General features: G+C 34.8%; 2 protein-coding genes across 2 annotated transcripts; one reads left to right on the top strand and one right to left on the bottom strand.

The window, feature by feature from the left end:
* The first annotated feature begins 18 nt into the window (after positions 1–18).
* On the top strand, positions 19–27,687 carry LOC128216847 (uncharacterized). Its single transcript, XM_052923532.1, has 15 exons — positions 19–50; positions 16,251–16,398; positions 16,711–16,913; positions 17,077–17,125; positions 17,623–17,698; positions 18,460–18,563; positions 18,982–19,119; positions 19,747–19,889; positions 20,312–20,445; positions 21,377–21,537; positions 21,701–22,812; positions 22,969–23,008; positions 23,358–23,460; positions 25,640–25,764; positions 26,374–27,687. Exons 2-15 carry the CDS (start codon positions 16,324–16,326, stop codon positions 26,476–26,478), a joined length of 2,568 nt encoding a protein of 855 aa, XP_052779492.1. The 5' UTR covers positions 19–50; positions 16,251–16,323; the 3' UTR covers positions 26,479–27,687.
* LOC128216849 (uncharacterized) lies at positions 3,857–14,164 on the bottom strand. The gene is made up of 4 exons (XM_052923534.1): positions 14,003–14,164; positions 12,044–12,157; positions 6,514–6,591; positions 3,857–6,063 (listed from the first exon to the last, which is right to left on the bottom strand). Exons 1-4 carry the CDS (start codon positions 14,030–14,032, stop codon positions 5,476–5,478), a joined length of 810 nt encoding a protein of 269 aa, XP_052779494.1. The 5' UTR covers positions 14,033–14,164; the 3' UTR covers positions 3,857–5,475.
* Positions 27,688–27,952: the final 265 nt, after the last annotated feature.

Genomic DNA, 27,952 nt, shown 5'->3' with positions numbered 1-27,952 from the left:
GGCAAATGTGGCGCGAAATGCAATAACCAGCAACGGCAAGAAGTACTAAGGTAATACTATAATTTGAGTAGTAATGCGCGTCAATGGCAGTACATTTGTGAGGCGATAAAAAGAGATATACCGACTAGGAAAGGAAAGAGGAAGAGGTCAATTTCTCAAACGTTTCAACTTGTGCAGGATAACACTAAACGCGTCTGTAAACATTGGATATAAGAAGGAGAACAAGTGATTACAATAGATGGAAGAAAACACAACAATGGGAATACGGTAACATGTATATACGAGGTAGACAGAAAATATGCACCGAAAAGGTTAATTTTGTGAAGAAACACATTGATTCATTCGGCCAAGGGCATAGCTTGCTATATGCCATGTATGCCACGGGCTACATATTCTTTCCGAGTAATCGAATACTTTAACATTCAAGATATATGAATTTATTCTTCTGAAGTTGAGTGTACGGGAATTGGTGTTCTTTTAAATAACGTCAATAATTATAAGACAAAATGAACCTCCATCAATCCAATTGTTAACATTAATGGAGCATGCCCCGAGCTCAGATAGAAATCGGCCTATACATCTTAATTCATCACGCCCCGATTCCTCAGAATGGAATCCTCAGAATGGAATACCAAGATAAAAAACAAGAGCTGTCACAGAGATAGCGCGCTCGACTATTCCGCCGCTTTTCAGTATGAGAATTGATGCATGGATCACTGATAGATTAGATTTCAATGCAATACATGATGTGCTGAGATATTAACATAAATGTGGTTACACGCAAAATTTTAACCAGAATTTTTAATTGTAATAATAAAGGGCCATTATTTGCAAAATACATTTAACTAACTTGGTTATTCAATTAGGTTGGGTGGTTGAATACCATTGTATAAAGTCTCAATGCAATACATCAAGTAGTTGCTGAGATATTATCCTATGTGTGCTAACATGCAAGACCTTAACCAGAATTTCTAAGTCGCATAATAAAGGGGCAAAAATTATATAATATGAAAGATATAGTTATTTTACTTGATTAAATAAGAAGGTTAAATGGTTGGGAGCCTGCATATAAAGTTATCTTACTTGGTTAATTAAGTAGGTTGGATGGTTGAGTACCAGTGTATCAAGTCTCAATGCAATACTTGATGTATTCGCTGACGTATAGACTTAAAAGTGGTTACATGCAAAACCTTAACCAGAATTTCTAAGCCTAATAATAAAGGGCAATTATTGTGGTTGAGTACCATTGTATCAAGTCTCAATGCAATACCTCAAGTAGTTGCTGAGATATTTACCTATGTGTGCTTGCACGCAAAACCTTAACCAAAATTTCTAAGTCGAATGATAAAGGGCAATTATTTTGCATTAAATGCAAACTAGAGTTATCTAACTTGGTCAATTAAGTAGGTTAGATGGTTGAGTACCAGTGTATCAAGTCTCAATGCAATACCTCAAGTAGTTACTGAGATATGAACCTATGTGTGCTTGCACGCAAAACCTTAAACAGAATTTCTAAGTCAAATAATGAAAGCCTATTATTTGCATTAAATGCAAACTATAGTTATCTAACTTGGTTAATTAAGTAGGTTGGATGGTTGAGTACCATTGTATCAAGTCTCAATGCAATACCGCAATTAGTTGCTGAGATATTAACCCATGTGTGCCTGCACGCAAAACCTTAACCAGAATTTCTATGTCAAATAATAAAGGCCTATTATTGGCATTAAATGCAAACTAAAGTTATCTAACTTGGTTAATTAAGTAGGTTGGATGGTTGAGTACCATTGTATAAAGTCTCAATACAATACCTCAAGTAGTTGCTGAGGTATTTACCTATGTGTGCTTGCACGCAAAACCTTAACCAAGGGGTGACGCCGACGCAGACGCCGACGCTTGGGTGAGTAGTATCTAACTCTTCTTATTATTCGAATAGTCGAGCTAAAACAATGGGAACCTTGTATGAAACGTTAAAGAATATGTGCAGCAGCAACAACAACGCAAGGAACGACGCTTATCATAAAGAGCAATGATTGAAAGAGAGCCCTAATCAACACGTGTATTTATGCCGCCACATTTGATATGCAATCTGTTCCAACCACTCGTTTTACTGGGTCTCGGAATTATTTTACTCAAAGACATTATGTTGCTACAACGTGATGCGATCAACAAGTTTTATCACGAGTGGGACAAACCCCAGTGCAAAAGAGGGCCTCAAAATGTCTCAATTAACACACTTGGCCGAGAGTTCAGAAGTTTGTGTAACGTGATTAACGAAATCGTTAACTTTTAAACAGGAACTATTTGTTGATGTGCTCATATATTTATATAAAACTAGTACAGCTGAAACAACGTTGTTAATTTGTTCAAAGTTCAGAACAATCGGCCCAATGTCAGTATGTCATACAACAGACATTAACAAAATGGTGTTCTATTCAGATTCATGCGATCAGAAAAGAAACACGTTCGTTTCTTGTACCACCTGTACACAATGTCAAAAATACCACAACTGAAATTAATAAGTCACAAGTTCTCGGTATAAGGACATTCACAGACGAAGTGTCCATGCATCTATATCAACAGCGAATGAAATAACGCCTGTCTACGTCCCATCACAGCGGTGTACACTCATTGCATTAGCACAGAAGGAAATTCAATTAATAACTGTGCACATAAAATACAATCACGTTAATGACTTCAAGGACTTAACGAAGAAGTACTACAAAAAATATCAAGATTTTCATAACTGGCCAGCGCGTTAACTGCACCCACGTGAAGGAGTTACAATTGAGACAAAACCATTCGTGATTCATTAAGAACATTGGGAAGACACCAAATGTGGCCAACGTCTAATAAAGATGTGCTCCAAGTCCATACGTCCAATATCGGTTCTGAATAACATAGTCAAAAGACGTTTGTGGAAGAAAAATCATTCCAGAGGAGTACCGCCAGTATTAACTTTCTGTGTCAGCCAGCAAGACCCCTAAAGACCATGTTCCTACTGACTGCGAAGACGAAGATACAGACATTGACATGCGTTTCATTGCATATTTTCCTCACCATGGCAATAGCCAGGCATTCCTATTTTCAGACCATAGTCCCCTCCGAAATAAATATGTTCACAGCAGTGAAAATATGAAACCAATCAGTGAATAAATTTCGATCTTACACTTAATTTCAACAAATATCTTCTGTTTTAGTATCAGCCTAATTGATAACTAAATTTCTATATGCACATCCTTTTTAAATAAGTCACTCCTAGATCTTGATAGACAATGGGCCAAGTGTTCAGTACTTTGTTAAAGTTTGTGTACATGTAGTTCACATCCTTGTTGTGAACTTTTAAATCCTATCCTAGAAATTTAACGGAAACACTTGTGATCTTTCAAAATGTGCCCCAATTTCTCGAAACTTCTTAAGTCCCTTATAACAGGATTAAGCTAAACTGACTATTTTTGTTGTTCTAAAGTATGCGTTATATTTACTTCTTTAAGAGTTTTTATAAATTATATAAGAAATATCTGTATGCTAATTAGAGGAAACCATTTTTCATTTATCAAAATCCATTATTAGTATGTATTTTGGCTAATTGAAATAAGCGACTTTTATCTGTTCAGCTTAAGAAGTTTCGAGAAATTGGGGCTGATTCAATTTTGATTGTTATATCTAAATATATCAGCCAATCATATACATTTAATTCAATTCAGTTTCAAGTTACTTTCAACCTTTAAAGTTAACAAAGATGACTTCATCAACAGTGTCAACTTTAACAAATTTCGAAATAATCTGCCCATTTTTATCTTGAATTTTCAAACTACTTATATTATACTCCACTTTAATAAGATATATAAAAGGCAGATAGTACTCTAAATTTATTAATACCGTAAGTGATTATAACCATAACTAAACATTCATGTAACAGAAGGTAAAAGGGGTGTAACCAACACACATAGATAACAAAAATAAACATTTCTTATACTGTCTTATATCAGGTACTATAAATATTAACAAACATTAAATATATATATTTTTTAATGTCTAACACATCTCAAAGGTCAAATAAAAGTAAGAATTATGTAATATAGTATCTAGCAAAAGTACTGGGGTTTTAAAAGCTCTCTATATCAGTTTAATACTAATAATTTATAAAAATACTTTTCTAATAATCATATCACCTTTAATTTCATCACAGACTTTAACATTATGCATAGTAATACTGTGAGGGGTTCATTAGATACAAACTCTTACTATGCCTACAATTCCTTTCTGTTTATACTGGTAATTAAAAGCAAATATACTTATAGCTTTTTTAAAGATTAATCTAATGTTAAAATTCATAACAAAAATGACGGAGTGATTGCACTACCTGATGTACAGTATGTTATCTACTCTTGTGCAAACATGGGTCCTTACAAACGTGATAAATGTATTATATACAACATAATGTAAAATATGACATCAATGAATATATACGTGTATGTATTTGCTTTCTAAATGTGTTAAAAAAAATAATATAAAAATAACAAATCAGATCTACATTCCTGCTCTGGAATATTAACTTGAAGACTATATAATTATGCACTCGGAGTTCCACTAACCCCCTATGATTTATCTACATCCATCCCCAGTACGACAAAACCTTGTAAGTACATTAGCGGTCGTACTAAAATCGATGTTATGTTTTATACTCAATAAAAAGGTAAAACTAGTTCCATCTTTTTGTAGTGAAATTAACTTGATTGCAGACTTAGCATATCTCATGTTTAACCTTTATATTTTGGCAAAACATTAGATTTGTTGTTCCCATAGAAAAAAAAGATATACTCTAAAACTTGCAAAAGCAATGTACAATTTTAATGAGTTTATACTTCACATAAATTATGATGTAAAACTTGAGACTGAATAAGGATATCCAAATATTCATGATCCAATATACTGGAAATGAAATTTAATATGCTTTTCAATCATGATATATTTTTTCAATGATAATATATATCGTACAGATTTCCAAAGGAATAATTAAGATATCATTTCAAATAAAAACCCAAAATGAAATATTTAAGGTTGCTGCTGTGCAGATATTTGCATTTATCATGCAACTGAGCTTCATCAGGTGCAAAACAAAATTCAAAAGGAAGTATGTAATGTTTGCATTATGATATGTATTTTGTATAATGAGATTTATTTAAGTTCCTGCTGAAGTTAATAAACCATTTAAGGGTAATGTAAAATTGTGAACAACTTATAATAAGCAGTCTGATAAATGCAACACTATCATGTGGCAGTAAAGTCTCCTTTCAAGATCTATTTTGGCTAGAGAAAATATAACGTAGGAAATAGTGAGTAAAGATAAAGAACTCATGTCATATAGAAAAAGACTTCTGTTTCTATGACAAATACATGGCTAAGTGAATATGCCTGTTATACAACTACATTAAATCGTTACATTACAAAAACAACATATTCTCCAAAAGTGAATCATTCCGAAGCAGCTACAGTTGTAGGTGGTGGTGGTGCCATGGTTGGTGGGGCTTGCTGTTGCTGCGGGGAAGAGGGGCCCTGGGGGACAGGCCACGCCTCCTGACTCATCTGGGGTTTAGGGGCCGCAGGTGGGTGCGGCTCAAACTCAGTTGTCTGGGTAGCCAGGGGGACATTAGGTCGGACAGAACCAGAGTCAGATTGAACCGGGGCTGGTTTTGCTTTAGCAGAAACCCATGTTAGGCAGGATGCCACTGACTCCCGACCTTTGTTGACTGACATTGCTCTGTCTTTTCTGTTTAGTAAACTGAGCTTGAGAGCCTCATTGTTCATAGCATCTATGGTGGACTTGTTTGGAGCACCAGGGCCATGAGAATACCGGTATGAAGTGGTTGGCACTCCTTCGAATGAGGTCTTCGGTCTAGTAATAAACATCTGCTGCTTACTCTGGCCTGGCATAAAGTCTTGTTTGTATGTCGATGAAAGTGGTCTCTGAGTTTTTTCTATGTATTCTCGTTCTGGCATCCATGCCATGAAGTCATTTTTGAACTGATATGTGCTGTTAGGAACTCTCCGCCGGCCCAAGCCCTAAATGAACAGAAGAATAACATGGCTTAAGGAATAAATTAAATTAACCTGTTGAAACACAGCAAAATATAAATAATCAAAATTGAATATCTTATGCTGTCTAGATCTATTTTAAAAACTGTTGTTGTTGTTTTCTGTATAAAAACAGTTCCAATGCTGAGCTTATGAACATTGAATTGACCTTAATGGGTTAAAGATTGATACATATTGTATTTCCTATACAAATTTTTTTCAATACAAAACAATATTATTCACTACACTAGCTCTTTAAAAGTCTCTATTCCTCAATAAAATTATGTTACAGAAAATGCTTAATTGCAATAAAGGATAGGTTTAGTTTGTCTCCTTTGGAAGACTCTTATAATATAACAAATATGTATGATTACAATCTACTAGATCTTAGGAACTTATATAAGAGAGTAGCAGCATGTTGAAAGCATGTTCATGTACCTGTTGAAAGATGAGTGCGTCGTTGAGGAATGCCTGGCGGTTGTCATGGTGAGAGAACACATGGCGCCGGGTCGGCTGCTGCAAGATAGGAGACAGGAAGGCATGACAACACATGACTAGGGGACCAGGCAGAGATAAGTTGTTTTCATGGAATAAGTTTTAAATGTCTGCTTTAATTGGAAGTCTATTCAATTTATCAGCAGTTGTAGAAGTCATACTCTACAATTAAAATGCTTAAAAAAAAAAAAAAAATTAAAAGTGACATTTTTTGTCAGCTCCACTTAAATGTCTCTAAAAAATAAGTGATAAAATGCCAGGGTCTATCTTGTCCAGGTTCTATTGAGTTTGAATAGCACAGTATTTAGAAAAAACAGAGAAAAGATAGTTTACATACGGCCTTATATAAGACCTTAAAAATGACTGTATACAAAGTGTAAATATTATATTTGTAAGACATCTGAATCGGTAAAATGCTTAAAACCAATACAGTAGGAGGAGGTCCAAATCCCTGTATAGAAAAGGATATCCCAGATCTTCAAGTGGTAATATTATAATAGAAGGCATACCAGTATGTAAACAGGATACAATATTGATCATTAAACTTTATCTAAAGGAAAGTATCAATGATCAATAATTTGCACGTTTTAAATGAAATTACGATAAGTGTTTGTCAACTTTTTAAAACTACTGCACAGTCACGAAGCGTCTTGATCAAATCTTCTCATCGACTATAAAACATGTGTGCTATAAAGTGGCAGCCTTTAAAGAAATGTTTATTGCGACCCTCATGAAAAATTTATAAATGTTGATGCCCAGCCTGAAGGCTCTGCATAAATCAAAGAGAATTGTCAACATACTTAAGCAGGCCACTGTTACCAAAACAAGATAAAGCAAACTGTTTGTATTAACTAATCTTATTAACTCATTCAACATGGATTTAATTTAATAAAAATATTTTCTTAGTTGTCAGTTTTGATTACTGATGTACATTTTGAACATATTTTAAATATGGCAAAATGTTAACATCTTATATTTCGATTACAATTTTTTCTTTAATTTGAGTCTCTACATTGCATTGTCTAAAAAATATCACTTAATGCCTTAATATTTTTATGTTGTACATGAATTTGTGAGAAAAAATGTGTTGACTTGAAGACAAATGACCAAATAAACAAGATACAGGCATCTGACAAGAGCAGTAAATCAAACAACTATATGTGATGACAACTGAGAGAAAGCGTACAAAGTCGGCAAAATACTTGCCCACAAAATCAAATTTAAAGTTTTGCTGGTGAACTTGTATTATATGTCAATTGCAACCAAGTACAAACAAAATTCAATTAATCTTGATTTAAAAAAGGAATTTTACATGTTTTCCAATTCCTGTTGTGTGCCTTACAACTCAACAGTTATGTTAAAGGGGAATTTTGACATATATAACATTTTTTAATTTTTTTTTAAGATATAAAACAAATCAACTTCATTGATGAATGAAATTTTACTGGGATTTAATATTAATGATGACAGTAATTTGCATTGTGCAGGTGCAATCAAACATATTTCTACAGTTGTAATGCAATTAACTGTTCTATCATCCTATTTTGTGATTATAATGCATCTTAAAATTAGCAACCGCAACACATGACGGTTTTATTAGAAACAAAACCATGTAAAAAATCATGATTGAAGATGCTATAGCGAAGCTGTCTTACTTAAATTTTGTTTTAATCTGAGCTAAAATACAATTATTACTGTATTTTATTATTATGATTGTTTAGTGTGTATAACTGGGGTGTAGCTAGAGCCAAGCTGATGTGCAGCCACACAATTGCAACACAAATAAAAACTTTCAAGTAGTTTATCCAAATCAATTGATCACAATTTACATTTAAAAAAACAACAGCTGTCACAGAGACAGCGCGCTCGACTATTCCGCCGCTTTTCAGTGTAAGGATTAAATTTTGGCGAAACATGCATGGATCACTGTTAGATTAGATTTCAATGCAATACATGATGTGCTGAGATATTAACATAAATGTGGTTATATGCAATATTTAAACGAGAACTTTTAAGTGTAATAATAAAGGGCCATTATTTGCAAAACACAGTTATCTAACTTGGTTATTCAATTAGATTGGGTGGTTGAATACCATTGTATAAAGTCTCAATGCAATACATCAAGTAGTTGCTGAGATATTATCCTATGTGTGCTAACATGCAAGACCTTAACCAGAATTTCTAAGTCGCATAATAAAGGAGCAAAAATTATTGAATATGAAAGATAGAGTTATTTTACTTGATTAAATAAGAAGTTTAAATGGTTGGGAGCCTGTATGTAAAGTTTTAATGCAATACATGATGTATTTGCTGAAGCATTGACTTAAAAGTGGTTACAGGCAAAACCTTAACCAGAATTTCTATGTTGAATAAAAAAGGGGTCATTATTTGAATTTAATGCAAATTAGAGTTATCTTACTTGGTTATTTAAGTAGACTGGATGGTTGAGTACCATTTTATAAAGTCTCAATGCAATTCATCCAGTAGTTGCTGTGATATTAACCTATGTGTGCTAGCAAAACCTTAACCAGAATTTCTGAGTCGAATAATAAAGGGCTATTATTTGCATTAAATGCAAACTAGAGTTATCTAACTTGGTAAAATAAGTAGGTTAGATGGTTGAGTACCATTGTATCAATTCTCAATGCAATACCTCAAGCAGTTGCTGAGATATTAACCCATGTGTGCTTGCACGCAAAACCTTAACCAGAATTTCTAAGTCAAATAATAAAGGCCTATTATTTGCATTAAATGCAAACTAGAGTTATCTTACTTGGTTAATTAAGTAGGTTGGATAGTTGAGTACCATTGTATCAAGTCTCAATGCAATACCTCAAGTAGTTGCTGAGATATTAACCTATGTGTGCTTGCATGCAAAACCTTAACCAAGGGGTGACGCTGACGCTTGGGTGAGTAGTATAGCTCTCCTTATTCTTCGAATAGTTGAGCTAAAAATCAAACTGAATATAGCGCCCTACTGTCCTCATAGAAAGCAGCAGGTGCCCGCATCTGCCTTCATGGAAATAAATGAGATAATCAGATATGTCTCATTAGTTTTGATTAAAACTTATTCTATGAATATAAATACATGCATTTGTTTTACTTTATAATTTAACACCATTTCTAACCTTTTTTGTCATATTTATAATGCTTAAGTTCTTCATAGCCTGATACAATGTCCCCTTTTTTCCCTTAGTACAATGTCCCTTTTCTTCAGCACCCTGCCCTTTTTTCCCTTAGTACAATGTCCCTTTTCTGCAGCACCCTGCCCTTTTTTCCCTTAGCACAATGTCCCTTTTCTGCAGCACCCTGCCCTTTTTTCCCTTAGTACAATGTCCCTTTTCTGCAGTACCCTGCCCTTTTTTCCCTTAGTACAATGTCCCTTTTCTGCAGCACCCTGCCCTTTTTTCCCTTAGTACAATGTCCCTTTTCTGCAGCACCCTGCCCTTTTTTCCTTTAGTACAATGTCCCTTTCTGCAGCACCCTGCCCTTTTTTCCCTTAGTACAATGTCCCTTTTCTGCAGCACCCTGCCCTTTTTTCCCTTAGTACAATGTCCCTTTTCTGCAGCACCCTGCCCTTTTAAAAACCTGGTTAAAACCCAAACTCAGACATTTGAACGTGAAATACTACATTTCAATAGTGTAACCATGGCTACAAAAGAACATTTAATGAAAAGAATGAATAAATAAAAAAAGTGTTGAACACATATACTAAATAAACCTTAAAATGATAAACCATGGTAACCTTTTTGAATATTTGGAACATTTTGTAGCAATTTGAGTATGGACCACACAAGTAATCATTTTGATTTTAAAGTACTTCTATTGAATATCATGCTTAATTATGACCATATAGTTTTGTTTTACCAAGTTTTGTATTTCCAAAATAAACTCAATCGGTTTTGTATAATGATCTTGATGTAAAAATTATTAAGTATGGTAATTTATGTTACTTATGTTGTAGACGCTGTTTTACCATTAAATGATATTATATACTTAAATAACACTTTTTGATATGCAATAGTATAATAATCAATGTAAAAAAATAAATAAAATAATAAATGATTAAATTAAATCCAATTCACCAATTAAAATTGCAGCCAAAACACTTTTAGCTGTATAAGGGGGATTACTAGAAATCACTTGCTATATTAATTATATAGCAACATATTTTCATTGATGAATGTTTTGGATTTTTTGTGAGTGTTTTTATAAATTATCATCATAAAATGTGAAACATTAATTGGATTTTTGGTTTATAAATACAACAAGTTTGCAAACTATTTCATGTTATTTTTCATGTACCCTAGGTAAGTGAAAATTGTGGTAGCAATGCTAAAACTTGAGAGATTTCTATTACAACCAAATACACAGATTAAAATGGATCTGACAATGTTATCAGTTCTCAATGGATGAATTAGTATAGCAATTCCACTGTAGACATGTAGGAGACATTCGTGAAAACTACCACCTTAATGAAAGTTTGAAATATCCAACATTTAAACGAAACAAACATTTCATATTGCTGCTTTCAAACAATGGGCGTTGAACCAAACAGGGAGTCAGGTTTTTTTTACATTAAAGCAAGATGATCTTATCTATTTAATAGTGTCTAAAATCTATTATTAACCTGATACTAAATATTACCATAATTTATTAACAAAAAGGCTATGAAAAACATAATCAGCAGCCACATAAAATAAATATTAGACTTCAAACGTAACAACAATAATAAAATTATAGTTTTTGTGTAAATAGTCCCGAGCCAAACCAATATGAAAATATAAACTTAGCAATCAAATACGATAAAATGTGTGTATAACTTAAAGGTATTGTCATTGAAATGTTTTATAATGAAAGAGAAAGTTGGCACTAATAGCGTGATCATGTTGAAAGATAAATACATTTCATAAATCTATATTTACATTATTGAACACTGTAGTCAATACTCAAGCACTTTATAATGCCACTTAACAAATCAAACACATTTGCAATTATAGCAGTTGTAAGTGGAAGAAAACTTACAGCAGTTAAATTATTTAAACACAATCTTTTTAAATTAAACATCTAAAACATGCACATTTTTTCCTCCAAACCAGACTGATATTTTTTTAATCTCTTCCATAAAGAAAGCTACAGACAAGATGGGCTCCTACTTTTTTTGTCACTGTCTAGTACACAGCTGTATTATAAAGCTTTCAGATTATTTTTCAGGCTTAAAAATGTGATTATGAAACAAGTCCAGTAATGGCCACTGCTTCAAAAATACAGAATACACATTATGACATATAACAAACTCAATATGTCTTGAGTCAGCTTTTTTCTTGAAATAAAAACAAACATCTTATCTGATGTACCAAAATGTGAAAATTAAATAATAATAAGAACATTATTCAAGCAACTTTCCAAACATTAATTTTTACCTTGAACTTAAAGTAAGAACTTGTGAATAGTTGTGTAAGAGCCTCCTTACCGTTGAGCGTGCTATAAACTTTTTGGGAGGTACAGGACGAGCTAGTTGTCTGTATTCACACACAAAGTCTGCCCGTGATTTGCTTCTAAAGTGGCCATAATACCCTGAAGGGTACTGAAAATAAAGTGAAAAAGGTCACATGTATGTACTAAAACAACTGTCTTCATCATTGTTACCGTAACAACACAATGGATTTCTCAGTACATTTTTACAACTAAGCATGAAGAATATCTATGAAAACAAGCAAATTTGTTGAATTGATGTCTCCCGCCTGAATAGGATATCTCTCGCCTGAATAGGATATCTCTTGCCTAAAAAGGCAAAGTGGATGGAATGAGAATCAAGTGTTGGTAAAATATATATAATTCAAACAGAGACACGCAATACAGCTGCATAGTAAAGTCTGACCAGTCAATACCAATATTTAATAATGGACACGATTTTGTGCATGTAGTGAGCTAGTTTCTGACCTCATGTGACAAAGTTCCAAACTACCAAGGAAAAGATTCTGATGATGTTTCATAAATATATGAACATATATTGCCTCAAGTATGTTCCCAAGATTTTTCCAAAGAATTGTCCTAGCAATCTCCTGTAACCCATTTTTAAAATGGGGTGACATTTCATGAAGGTTAACATTCTGTCTGAAGTTTGAACATAATCAGACCAATCATTACCATGATATGGGGGGGAGATGTTCACCCCTTGATTATATTCAGTTTCAAATAATAAAATATTGGTTCAAGAATAACAAGATTTTAATTGGCATTCAAAATGGTGTTATATGTATATCTGCCTGTCTTTAGATTTAACATTAATATTTTTTAAACTATCAAAAATGGATAAGTGTTAACCATGAAAGTGACAAACAAAAATATTTTCGGTAAGAGTGAACGTGTATTAAAAAAACTTCCCATCAACTAATTTTAAAATTTACTCATATAAAAGGGTGAAATTATCATTCAACTAATATATATAACTTTTAGGTAAAATATTTTGACTCAGAAAACTTTAAAAAAGGGTACAAATTTATGTGTTATGGTGTCGATGGTCAAGTGATCACTCTGGATTAAGAGGTGTCTGCAGCAGATCCGTGGTTTAATGGTAAGACACTCAAGATTGCCATTCAAGGGTTTCAAGGTTCATTTCCCACGCCTCTTCACTCAACAAAACAACCATCATTTAAGTGGGAAATTAAACAGGGTAGTGTTTGACAGTGTTTAATACTGGTGCACATTAAAGAGCCAGAGTTTCTCTAACCAATGTTAGTGACGGTGTAAATTGTATTTGTAACTCATTTTGTTGCTTTGTAAAAGTAAAATAGACCAGCCGATATTAAAGTAAACCTTTGAGGAAAAGTGTATCTGGTGTGGGACTCGAACCCACGACCGCCAGAACAATAGCATGGAGCCCTGAACAACAAAGCTAAACAGGCGGCTGGTTCTAGCCCACACAAACTACACTCCTCCCTCAATTAACCTTTTTAAGTCTACGGAGGCAATTCTGCCGTTTACCACTGCCATCAGTCAAGTAAACCTTGGAGGAAAAGTGCACCATGTGTGGGGCTCAAACCCACAACCGTCGGAACACTAGCACTGGGCCCTAACCAACTAAGCTAATCGTGCGGCTGGTTTTAGCCCACACAAACTACACTCCTCCCTCAATTAACCTTTTTAGGTCTAGGGTGGCACTTCTGCCAATTACCGCTACCACCAGTAAAGTAAACCTTGCAGGAAAAGTGCACCGGGTGTGGGGCTCAAACACACAACCCCTGAAACACTAGCACAGAGCTCTAACCAACTTAGACATAAATGGCCATTTCCGACATATGTTTAACTCACAAACACAGAAAAGCTCTGGGATGTATGTTTTAATACACAAATTATATCCGAAATATTTACTGTCCGAAAACCTGTAAGTATAAACAAGTTAGATCAATTTACATCTGGCATTTCTTACCCAACTTCCTTGGATTTCGGCTGCTGCCATTGTCAGAGAATATTTCTAAAGCGTTAAAATAAATACAAATTGGACGATTCCAGCATCATTTCTATCGCAAATGTTTAGTATCTATGTAAAATTATCCATCATTTGTCATTTGTTTACCGTAGCTATCGAAATCAACCAATCAATAGAAAGCACCTGATAGTTAATTGATATCGACTGGTTTACCACAATTTTATATAAAAAAAATGGTTAGATTTGAAAAGCAGTTAACCAGTCAGTAATTTTTTAACCGATTACTTCTTCCAATTTGATATTTGTAAAAAAAAAAACGCAAAATGCTTCAAGTTTGTTATAAACAATACCATGAATTGATCCGTTAAAACTTTTACCGATAGGCTTAGAGCCCAACTCCTATGACGAATAAAATTCTGAAACCGTCCGTGCCAGTGTTACATTGCGTTGATCAAGTTTGTCTTGCTTTTTCAAGTTTCGTCTGCAAACTTTATTTAAGCCTAAAATGTTTACAAATCAAATATCATCAAGAGAACTGCTAACAAAAAGATGGTATGTTGATTTTAAGAGAATATTTCACCCAAAAGAACAACAATTGAGCATCCTTAGTTATAACTAACTAAGATGTGCTCGAGAGAATAGCCACAATAATGCAGTATATATGATACAGTAGGGAACTTTTTTTAACATAATTTGGATATTTAATTTGTTCCCTAAACGCCAGAAAATTTAACAATGCATTGTTAAAAGTTATTTTAGCCAATACCTTTCTCTTGCACCAGTTAATTGCCCCCCCATGGGCTTAGTTTTTACCTTTCAGGTGGCCCTGCAGTGCCGGGTGAATGTGGTGGTTTTGTCAAATTAGCTGGGAATGGGTTGGTCTCAGCAGGGTGGGGATTTTACCGGGGTTTGGCTGGACTGCAAGCCAAAGTCCCTGCTATTCCTGGACCTGTAGGGGGGGGGGGAATGTTAAACCATTTTAAGCATACGTGTCGTGACCATAGCTGTTGCGGCTTCAATAAGTTGTAGCTCTGTAATATTAAATCTTAATCAAAGATCAGTGCATCTCGTCAGTAATCAACTCACCAGGTGTAATCATGGATACTTGACAGTGTATTAATCTTGAAATGGATAAGGCCTGCTGCCCCACAGAAATATTCTGTTTCCGATAACATCTGAAAACAATGGGTATGACTACATGTACGTAAGTATAGGCATAATTTGGAGAACCAGGATTCTGTACCAAAACGACCTACATGTACCGGTATATCAGAGTATATCACTAATGTGGATAATTCTAAATATAACATTGTCAAATTTTATTATGTTTACTCATTTATTTTATTTTTTAAGAAATTAGGGGAAAAAATCCACACTAAACAGACACTTAATAAATAAAGTGTCGCAGTGGTAACTAAACATATATAATTATGTTCAGCATGATGACTGTACAGGAACACCAAACCCAAAAGGTGAGAAAACACTTTTTGGGGTGTCAATAGTTGTAGCCCGGAATTATAACTTTTTTGGTTTTTCCCGACCTAATCCTCCGGTACAAACAAAATTAAACCGTTGTAATATACACATGTTACTTAGGAAACAATAGAGTTATTGGACTGTAACATGAATTTCAATAGCTCGAAATTCTCCTTTTATTTGTACCGGCATGGGAAACCCTGTTATGTTAATTACGGGCTATATGTATTTAAAAGTGCCCAATTATAGAAAAACAAAATTTGTTTTTTATTCAATATTTTTTATTCAAAATTATCATGTAACTATTTACTTAAAGTCTCTTTCCAGCATTCAATGCATGCTTCACATTTATAAACAAAACTCAATTGATAAGGTAAATTTGTAACAAATAACTATTTTCTATATATATATGATTTATTCATACATATTTATAGGTATGTGGTTTATTTATGCAGTGCTATCAGTCAATATAAATGGTCATAACAACATTACAGGCCTTGAGGTCCTGCAATACAATGCAATTAGAGTTATTGCAAAATATATTTCATAAAGCTCAGTAATTTAGAAAGTAAAGCCATGAGGCAAGAAGGGATTATTCAATGTTTAGTTGTATGGACATGCCAATAAAATTGAGGATTTCATTTTGAGTTTAATGCATTTTATATACATAATTATAAAATGTTATACACAATTATATTTGTTTCTTTCTAAGACATTTTGTTGCCAAAAATATCTGTCCTTAAACAATAGAATAATTTTGAAATATTTCCAGTGGTCCACAACCAGATGCTTCCTCCCAGAATGATTTTTCTCAGCTCCAGAATGCACAGTTTACTCAGTTTGAGATGTCCAATTCTCAAAGCAACTCACAAGATTTCTTTTCACAACAAGAGGATTTCTCACTTAAATCAAACTCTCAGGTAATAAATCGGTTAGAATTTTTAATTTGATTTATTCACTAGCTATTTTGTTTTCATTCTGCAGTAATGTTTGGTTTATAAGGATGATCAAAACTTCTGTCAAAACTCATATTCTACTCTAGAATTAAAACTGAATGTGTTTAGATCTATGAAAAAGGGATTTACTCAAATTTGAACTATTTGTGCGAGTTTAAGACAATATAAAATAATTATGTTTATCTGTAAAGCTAAACATGTTAAAATACCAGAATTAAAAATTCACAATATTTCATACAAATTTGCCTTCGTTTTGCTTTATTGTTTTTATATCAGTCCCAGGGTAGGCGACCACAGTATGAGAAGTACATGTCCAAGCCATCTTTGTTTCGTGGTCAGTCTAAGATGCCCACAGGGCCAGGTAAAATGGTCTCTGGCCAAATGTCTGGACCAGGCAAACACACGTTGGAAACAAGAAGCTCTAACTTCCAGGAACAGCTCAATGCACAGAAGACCAGGTCTAGGGAAAGGGATGAAAGGTAACTGTTTGATAAAATTGACATTGATCTAACTGCCAGCTGTTGTCCAGAAATTGATATGATCTAATGTGTTAATAGTGCTGTGTCAATTGGTTACACATCATTATTGTTACTTATTATAAAGTCATATTTATATCAATATTTCAAAACTAATTTCTTTCAGAGACATGCTCAACAGTATTGTTTCCATGGTAAAGGAGTGCTCAGATGAGGTATATAGAAACTTTATTTATTTTTATGCCCCAAGAACAGACAATTTTCGGAAGTCATACAGATTTTAGGACTTGTCCGCCTGTCTGTCATTCCTGAAACTTTCCAGGTTGAATTTCTCTTAACCATTAGATTGATTTACTTTGAATGTTCACATATGGCAACGTCATTCATGTGCAGATAACTGTTAAGGAGGCAGTTTCTGTTTGGATGTGAATAATGACCCTTTATAAACTTTACTATTGTAAGTAGAATATATTGAAAAAATGTTGTGTGTCTGACACCTTTTGCATCTTTGAAGGTTTTGCTTAAAACTTTCACAGATAATCAGGCATTTCAAAGTAATATGTGGGGGTATCAATGTTGTATGCACACAATTTTAATTTTGCCAAGACCTGTATAGGTTTATGTATATATTGTCAGCTCAAGCATGGACTTTGATATTAGGAAACAAAAAATGTATTATGTATTTTGAGCATTTGAAAGTTTTCTATTGCAGGTGCGACATAACCTTGATTCCATGAGATCTGTGGAGGAGAACATGGGGGAATCACTGAAGACTTCTATAAAGACGTGTAAGTGGTGAAACTCACATTTACTTTGTAGAATACCCTAGTGTCAGTCAGTACCCTTAAGACACTCATGACTACTCTCTGGTTTACAGTAGTAAGGCCAAAACAAGGCGAGACACAGAATAACGCATGACATCTTTGAAGGAAGGTTTTTGATAAACAGCTTCTTCCATGCCTGGGTATTTAATGGTAGGCAGCTTCTTGCTTGCTAAGGCCTTTCTGCCATCTTCATATGTGCCATCTTTATTAATATAAAGTGTTCATGATTAGCATACAATTAATTATTAAGGTATGTTGAACCATACAACACACAAAAAATCAGTGTGTTTTTATGTTTAATTTCAGGAATGGGAATGCTTTAAAAAAGGAGAGAGAAATGATAAAGAATTTTATAAAGTGTGTTTCTTTAAGGATACACCATACTCTTTTATACAAAAAAGGTTTAGTGTCCAATCATACTCTTTCATACAAAAATGGTTCAGTGTCCAAGTTGTTTTAAAAACCATTACATTTGGAATTTTACTCTCATTTTTGGAGAAAAAGTAATGTTTTAGCATTTAGATGAATTTCAACTCAAAATTGGTCTAAAAACACTCTGAAACTAAATTTATTATTATATTTATTAATATGTTACAAAACACTGTTGGATATGACTAGGATAGAGAAATATTCATGATAGATAATCCTAGATTTATTTGAGTCTTGTGTTTTAATGAAGATATGTTCATGATTGTGCTCACAGGTGTGCTTTTTGTTTTACCTAGTGGCCGAAAGTCTAGAAGAGTCAAGTTCTAAAATTCTAAGGGCAGTCAGAGAAAAGGAAGATCAATCACACACAATATCAGATCTCAACAGGGAACTGAGAAAGGTTATTTGAATAATTCTTGATTTGAGTTTTTGAATGACTACTGACTCCCTTCCGACACTTTGATAAAAATAAAGAAAGTAAAATAAATGAAGTATGTAAAATTTTCAAACTTAATGATGCTTCACAACTTTCTTGAAATGATATGTGTCTATCACAGTCTCTTACATTTTGTATATGATTGAATTGATTTATTAAAGTTTCTTCGGGATAATAATTATCTATGTTAAGCGTTAGTGGTATAGTGATTTAGGTGTTCACCTTTCACTCATAAGGTTAGGCGTTCAAGCTCCACCAGAGGCTCTCAAAAAAGGACAACAGACTACCAGAAAACAGACAAGATAAGCAAATAACTAATAGCCAATTCATAATCAAGCTATGTAAAAGTAACTAGTGAGACTGATTTCATGAAATATTTCAGCGAGATGATAAAATTAAGGAGTTGCTGAATGAGAGAAAGCAGACAGATACCAAAAATATAGAAAGCGTCTCTTCCCTTCTTGAATCATTCAAGTCTTTTTTCCTTGAACAACAACACACCCTTGAACAAAAAGTGCAGGTAACTATATGCTTTGGCCCTAGGGTGCTCATGGATGCTGACACAAACTTCTTATATGTTTATGTATTACTCTGTAACTGCTAGAGCTCTCATAAAGATGCCTTCTTACTCCCAAAAAAAATGTACCACAATTAATACAATTGTTTTAGTTTACCAAAAACGATGAACAAATATCGAAAACAATGGATCTTACAAAGGATACCGTGATTATTTGGAAAGAAAGGTGCAGAAAACATGGTTTTTCTACCTTATGAGAAGATAGATGATCACTGTAAATATTTTAGGACCCACCAGTTATTTTGTATTTGTGCTATTGAATACACGGTTACAATCTTGTTATCAGTAATTAAACTTCTTAAGTCATTAAAGGTTTATCATTCAAAATTTATGTTTGTTATACATGTGTATGTATTGATTTTAAAATTTGAATTTCACTTTAAACAATGTTCATTCTTCGCTCCCAATTTTCAAACAATATAATAACATTATACTGAAACCTAAAACGAGAATCTTGTAATGAAGGAGTATTTAACTGAAATTATAACTTCCACTTTTTAAAAAAAATTATGATAAACTTCTTTCTCCTGGAAAATGAAATAACTTTTATGTTCTTATGGTTTCATGTAGCATGTGTTGGAGTGTGGTCAGGAACAGGTGAAACTGGCCCGTGACTTGGGAGCCAATCAAAGAGCTGGCAAGGAGGAGAATAGCAAACACTTTAGCGAGATGAAGTACACATCACAGAGACAGACACAGGACCTTGAGAAACGGTAGGTTTGATAAAAAAGCCTCATACTTTTATAGAAAATCCATAAAATATGTTATTGGGTTAAGGGTGTCAACCTACTAAAACCCACCCAACCCTTTTTTCCATTACTGATTTTAAAAGAAAAGAATATTTATCAAGACTGGGATTTAAACCTCAACGGGACTCCTCACTTACAGGGTAAGTGCTCTAAGGACAAAGTTGTCTGGGTGGATTACACATCATCTCCCTAAAAAGTTAGGCCAAATATATCATCTTGCAAGTTTTTAAATCATATTTTCTGTCAGTGTCTCAGTTTTAATAGAAATAATCCTTTGTATCTCTATGTTGCATAGTTCAAATACCAACAAAGGCAAGCAGTTACTTCACCATTGAAGCTAAAATATTGTTTCATGTAATTGATTTTCTTTGTTTAACTTCTCACAGAGTGCTTGATGAGCTTGTAATGTTGCATGATGACTTTGAGCGACAGAAGAGAGACCTGGAGACATTCTTCCGAGGCCAGGTTCAGTCCCTCCAGCAGAAACAGGCTAGGGACATTGAGCAGCATGTACATAAAGGTAACACCAGCAAATTTCTCTAAAACCACAATTGGACTTGTTCACTTATTTTACTATAAAATGGACTTTCTTTATATCACTTTAATGCCAGAAAACTCCTTTTTATACCCTTAAATTTAGAATAATAAAATCACACAGTCTGTGAAATTGAACAGTCTGTTTGTTTGTCCGTCCATCCTTCCTTCCATACATATTTGTCATGTTCTGGCTGGTAGCTGTTGACCCATATCCCTAACATGAAGGTGAAGGTCACATAAAGAGGTAACATGTAATGGAATGCTGCATTCTTCCCATGATAATGTTAGCTGGTGGTTATGGCTGTGACTTTTGCACTGAGGGATTTTCATATATCATGTTACATGTGATTAGCACCAAGTTGATGTGTTGTGCGCTAGAACCGTGTCACTAAGTTGTAGGTCAAGGTCTCTTTAGAGGTCAATCATAATGGAATGCTATATATATGTAAAGTTCAAGAGCTGTTAGTAGCCGACTGTTGTACAGTTGTATAGATTTTATTTGCTGGGACATTTTCATAAAAGACCCTTAAAATTAAAAATGACTTTGGGAACAATTTCAAAAGGGGTCAATTAAAGCCTTTTTACCCGGATTTGGGCATGAATTCCTCATACTCATACAGAACCCAGACTATTTTTTAGGATTGACAACTTTCAGTTGTAAGAACCCCTGATATATGCACATACAGTACAGATGGTCGTGTCTGGGCTATAGCTTTGTCCTGCAAGAGCGAGGGGTGAAATACATGGCATTTAAGCCCATTGTAGAATTGGCAAAGATAATACCACAGTGATCATCTCAAAATTTACCAGACCAGACTGGTTGATTAGGCAAATTTACTGAATTAGGTTTCCTAAATAACACAGGAAATTGCCACCTTTATTAAAATTATTCTAGTTTCTGTTGTTACTCTTAGGGATATCTGAGGGTATGCAGGAACTGTCAACAAGTTCCATTGATCATGGCAAACAGTCAGCAGTTCTGAGGGAAATTTTCAAGTCACAGCAAAGAGACATTGAAAAATGCATCAAAACACAGACTTCAGAGCAGGCCAAACAGCTTCTAAGACAAAGCCAGGTAAGAGGAAGAAATGGGCATCATGCACCTTCATTTGTGGCCTTCAATATGGCTTTATTGTTGTTTCTAACCTTTTATTAGAACATTTACATACCAGAGTGTAAAGTAAAGAAGGATTTACTTTGTTAAAACATAATTCATGGATAGCACATTTCTTTTACAGGATATGTACAGCAAACACCAGAAGGACCTGCAGAAGGGCATTGAAAAGAAACTAGAAGTCATGAAGGTTGGTCAGGAAGATATCTCTGAGAAGGCAACATTATTTCTGGAAGATATGAAGAAAACTGCTTCTACACTTGAACAGAAGCCCTGGGAAAACAGCGTGTATGTCCCTAAGAAGATCCAAGATCAGCTGAATGACCTTCATGACAGGCACCAGGCAGAAATCAGAAGACTAGAAACTGGCATGGAGAATCAGAGGAAAGCTAGTGAAGAAGCTGAGAGGAAAAAGAGGCTAAGCACTTCAAGCATGCCTGACAGCAACCATTATCCACTATGTAATATTTATGACTTCAATGAAAAGGATGGCGCGAACCAAATTACTGGACAAAGGCAAGTTAAAGTGCTTCAGAAGCATTCTGGATTTCTATCACCCAGGCCACCTCAGGGTACATGGAATAGCAGGACGCTGTTTGGGAGAGCCAACCCCTCCCCTGTGGCAACTGTTCTACCTCAGAGGCAGCCTAGCCTGGTGGTCAACCCAGTGGTTGTCTCAAGGCCTGCCACCCACGCCACAGGGCCTGTTGGAGAATCAATTAATGTCCAGCCTTTTGTTCAGGCACAGTGGCCTCAAAGTGGGCGCCAACTTAGAAGTAGAGCAACTTCAGATACTCCCCTCCAAACAACTCATGTTACTAATCAAGCAGTTAGCTTTCAAAAGGATAATTCTGTTATTGAACAGAGTCAACGGAATGACCATTCTTCCCATGATAATGTTAAAAATGTTGAAATCAATGGAAAAAAACATAGTCAGAAAACTCAGAATGGAAGAAAAGGTAAAAAAAGAGGAAGAAAAAGTAAAAAGGTCAAAACTGCCAGCCACAAGGAATATGAGATTGAAGGAGAAAATGAGTCAACAGCTTCAAATTCTGCCGGTAATCTTGAGAGGAGTGCTAAAACTGCATACCAAAGTGTTGAAAGGAATGAAGACAACTCAACTTCTTCAATTTTGCCACATTCTTCTAAGGAGAATCTCTATGAATTCCATGATGAAAATTCACCACTTCCTCAAAGACCTCGGGAAATTATGGCTTTGAAGACATATGGAGAAAGGTCATCTTTAGCTCACTTCAAGGCATTAAGATAAAATCTAATTTTTATCATGTGAATTTTTCTTTTATAGCCCCTTTTTGGTTCTCACTATTGACCAAAGTTAAGAGAATATAAAAAATTGACTATCATTATTAAAATGTCCATTTTCTTTTCTAGGAATTCACAGTCTAAGTGGTTGGCAGCAACTGAAACAAGTGTAAGTTGTTTTCTATGGCAGAATTTATACCATTATTTTCGACTTCAAATTCTTTTTCTACTGATTTTTAAGATGCTTTTTAAGATGCTGCTGCCTGCAGTAAGTGAGTATAAAATGTTTTCAGGGCTGCAAGTATGTATAACAATTGATCCTACAAGATAGCTGGAATAAACTAAGTGTTGTAATTTAAGGAGAAGAAATCTTAGCATTGCATGAGAAATTGAATTTGTTATTATGACCTTGGTTATCACAGATGATTTACAAGAAACCATGCTTATGATGAAATCTATTATATATAGATCTGTAAATACTATGAACACAATTTAAATACCACTATTTCTATCCCCAGTCTGAGGACAGCAGTTGTGAGTCATCACCATCTATGTCTGTAACAGAAATATTCATCAGAAGGAAGGTTCGGGCCACTGACACCAGAGAACAAGGTAACAAAGGTACGTTTCATGTTAAACATACCTACAATATATATGTGTTAAAAATTGCGGCCGGGCGGCGTCAAACTCACCTATGAAACTAAATAATTTCAGTAAGGATTGACATATCTTGACCAAACTTGGTCTATAGGAAGAGTTTATGGAAACCTTTCATGGGATTGCCTTTGGGGTCCCTAGGGTCAAGGTCACTGTTACTAAAAATAGAAAAACGGTTGAGACTGAATATCTTTAGTCAGGGTTGACATATCTTGACCAAACTTGGTTTATAGGAAGAGTTTATGTATACCTTTCATGGGATTGCGTTTAGGGTCAAGGTCAAGGTCACTGTGACTAAAAATAGAAAAACGGTTAAAACTGAATAACTTTTAGTTTGGGTTGACATATATTGACCAAATTTGATCTATAGGAAGAGTTTATGGATGCCTTTCATGGGATTGCGTTTGTGGTCCCTAGGTTCAAGGTCAAGGTCACTGTTACTAAAAATAGAAAAATGGTCACAACTGAATAACTTAAGTAAGGGTTGACATATCTTGACCAAATTTGGTCTATAAGAAGAGTTTATGGATGCCTTTCATGGGATTGCGTTTGGGGTCCCAAAGGTCAAGGTCACTGTGACTAAAAATAGAAAAACGGTTGAGACTGAACAACTTTAGTTAGGGTTGACATATCTTGACCAAACTTGGTCTATAGTAAGAGTTTATAGATACCTTTCATGGGATTGTATTTGGGGTCCCTTGGGTCAAGATCAAGGTCACTGTTACTGAACATAGAAAAACGGTTGAAACTGAATAACTTTAGTTAGGGTCCACATTTCTTGACCAAACTTGGTATAAAGGAAGAGTTTATGGATGCCTTTCATGGGATTGCGTTTGGGGTCCATAGGGTCAAGATCACTGTTACTAAAAATAGAAAAAACGCAGTTAAAACTGAATAACTTTAGTCAGGTTCCACATATCTTGTTTATAATTGCCATCTTCAGAAGCAGCAGCTCAATATACTGGGCTTGAAAGCTGATGTTAGATAATTATTAAATAAGTTTTCTATTTTGCTATAACACCATCAGGTACTAAAAAGAGATGTCATATGGAAAGGAACTTGAACGTGTTCAACTGGGTTGAAAATGTCATATTTAACATTATATTTATACCTCCGGCAAACAAAGTTTGAATTATTGAAGTCGCCCAGTGTGGTCCAGAGCATAACTTGAAAACTATTGGATGAAATTGAATCAAATTTCATACAATGATAGAACATATTGAGAGGAAGTGCAGTGTACAGGAACTATAACTCAATTTTAGCTAATTAAAGAGTTTTAACTCTTACTTACTTTTTCTTGTCCAGAGCATAACTTGAAAACTACTTGATTTTTGGAAAACTACTTGGAATTTTATAAAACTTCATACAATGATAAAGCACAGAGAAAGGAAGTGCATTGTGGTTAAAATGAGCACAAGCCTGCATGCCCTGCACTTGTAAAATGTCTTCTGGGCTTGCTCAAATTCGGACTTTTGTAGAGCATGGCTTGTTCAAAAATTTGATGTCAAGCAATAGTATAGGAATTCGGGTTTGTTCATCCAAAAGCCCAATTCAGACTGTTGTACAAAAGCCGTAGTTAATCTCTACTTTAGCAAATAATGTAGTTATTGCCCTATGTTGTGTTTGTGTTGTCAAAAGTTTGTTTAGACAGTTATTTGAAAACTTCTGGATCATATTAAATTCAGCTTCCTACAATGGTAAAGCAAAAGAGGATAAAGTGCAGTGTTCAGGAACTATAACTAATTCAGTTAATTACAGAGTTATTGCCCTTTGTGTTTTTTTCTTCTCCAGAGCATTACTTGAAAAATACGGAATGTAATTAATTACAATTTTATACAATGGTTATGCACAAAGAGAGGAAGTGCAGTGAACAAATACCATAACTATACTTTAGCCAATTACAGAGTTATTGCCCTTTGTTACTTTTTTCTCCACTGGAGCAAAACATGAAAATCTAGCAGATGGGTATTAATTTAACTGCCTACAGTGGTAAAGCACAATGAGAGGAAGGGTCGTGTACATGAATCATAAATCTAACTACAACATTGTTATTTTTAGGTGAGATTTCTAAATATTTCACTACCTTTCAGGACGGCATTCAGGGCATTAATCACCTTCAGTGATATCTCTATTTTATTTACAGATATAACTAACTGTCAAGGGAATGGAGAATTTGCTGACATTCTTGGCCCCTCCAAGCAGACTGAGCTGTATGCTGCAGAAGACTGCGTTCAGCAAGTAAACATGGCCTACAGCAGAATGTCACAGGCAAGTTACTAGCTTGTTAGTCATTGTAGATAAAGATGGGTATGATAGAGGGAAAAAATTCAATGTGTTAAAAGTTGTAATAGAGCAAAATAAAAGTGGGTTCTGTAAATCAGATTGGGTTATTTCTGCCACTTTTATCACAGCTGCTAGGTTAGGTCCTCAACGACTAAAAGTATGTTTTTTAATTAAAAAAGTTCTTCTTGAAAATCAACTTTATTTCTGTAAAAAATTTAGAAAAGCCCACAAATTATTGGTTAAAAATAGTATTTAATTATGTTCCACTTATACAATTACTTACAAACAAATCTGAGCTTGTGAGCAACGAAAGGAAAGAATCCAAATTCTGACGGTCATTTTCCCAATCTATAGGGAAAAAACATGAATATAAATGCTATTCACTGGTGCAGACTGGTAACTATTTGTCCACATACTATAGCTCTGACAACTTGGATGTCTAGTGAAGCTGTTACAGAAGCAAGCAGAAGTGCCAGTAACATGAAATAAAAGATAAATGCATACATTACAATTTACGAAATTAAAATTCATTGTACTCTATTTCTTCATGCACTAATAGCCTGGTATCTCACAATGTTATACACCTTGTTGCAGGAGGCGCGTCCATTCCGGAGATCTGCGGAGAAGAGGCGGTTGTGTGACTTTGATTCCCAAGTCTTCTCTACTGTGCAACGTCTTCACAAGACCAGGAGATACTGAACTGTTCTACAACCAGTCCTTATCACATTGCATAGATTTTTTTTAAAAGATTTAAAGAATGAAATCGCGTTCAATTTTTATCAGAAACTTAATATGCGGGATGTTCAATTACATGCAGTGTTCACATGTTTGTATAAAATAAGTTTGTTGAGAATGGTTTTACATTTAGTTTATGTATTTGGTGGTCATTTTGTCTGTATGTCGAATATCCATATTAACTAGGGATAGCAACGCGAAGTAAAATCGGTGAAAAATAAAAGGATTTTATTATGTCTCCCCCTCTCTGGGGGAGACATATTGTTTTTGCCCTGTCCGTCAGTCCGGTAGTCCGTCAGTCCGTCCGTACGTCACACTTCGTTTCCGATCGATAACTGGAAAACCGCATGACCTAGGATCACCAAACTTGGTAGGGAGGTTGGTCGTGAGGTGTAGAGGATCCCTATTGTTTTTGAGGTCACTAGGTCAAAGGTCAAGGTCGCGGCGACCCCCAATATAAAAAACATTTCTGCTCAAAATCTTGAGAACGGTTTGACCTAGGTTCACCAAACTTGGTAGGGAGGTTGGTCATGAGGTGTAGAAGATCCCTATTGTTTTTGGGGTCACTAGGTCAAAGGTCAAGGTCGCGGCGACCCCCAATGTAAAAAACATTTCCGCTCAATATCTTGAGAATGGTTTGACCTAGGTTCACCAAACTTGGTAGGGAGGTTGATCATGAGGTTTAGAAAACTCCTATATTTTGGGGGGTCACAAGGTCAAAGGTCAACGTCGCTGTGACCTCTAATGTAAAAAAATATTTTCGTGCAATATCAGGAGAATGCTTTGATCTAGGTTCACCAAACTTTGAAGTGAGGTTGGTCATGATGTCTAGATGATCCCAATTGTTTTGGGGGTAACAAGGTCAATAGTCAAGGTCGTGGTGACCTTCCATGTAAAAATCATTTGCGTGTAATATCTTTATGTCTCCCCCATTCATGGGGAGACATATTGTTTTTGCCCTGTCCGTCAGTCAGTCCATCAGTCTGTCAGTCAGTCAGTCAGTATGTCACACTTCGTTTCCGCCCAATAACTATAGAACTCTTAGACCCAGGAACTTCATACTTGGTATGCTAGTTGGTCATGACTAGTAGATGACCCCTATTGAATTTGGGGTCACTAGGTCAAAGATCAGGGTCAACGTGACCTTGAGGTGAAGAAACGGTTTCCACTCAATAACTAAAGATCCTTTGGGTCCAGGAACTTCATACTTGGTATGCTAGTTGTTCATGACTATTAGATGACTCCTATTGATTTTGAGATCAAAAGGTCAAAGGTCAAGGTTACCTTCAGGTAAAAAATGTTATGTTGGCAGTGACCTTAAGCTTAAAAATGGTTTCTGCTCAATAACTAAAGAAAGCTTGTACCCAGGAACTTCATAGTTGTTCATGACTAGTAGATGACTCCTATTGATTTTGAGATCAGTAGGTCAATGGTCAAG

This window comes from Mya arenaria, chromosome 14, assembly GCF_026914265.1.
Source record: "Mya arenaria isolate MELC-2E11 chromosome 14, ASM2691426v1".
NCBI lineage: Eukaryota > Metazoa > Mollusca > Bivalvia > Myida > Myidae > Mya > Mya arenaria.
This window is presented reverse-complemented; position numbering and strand designations above follow the sequence as displayed.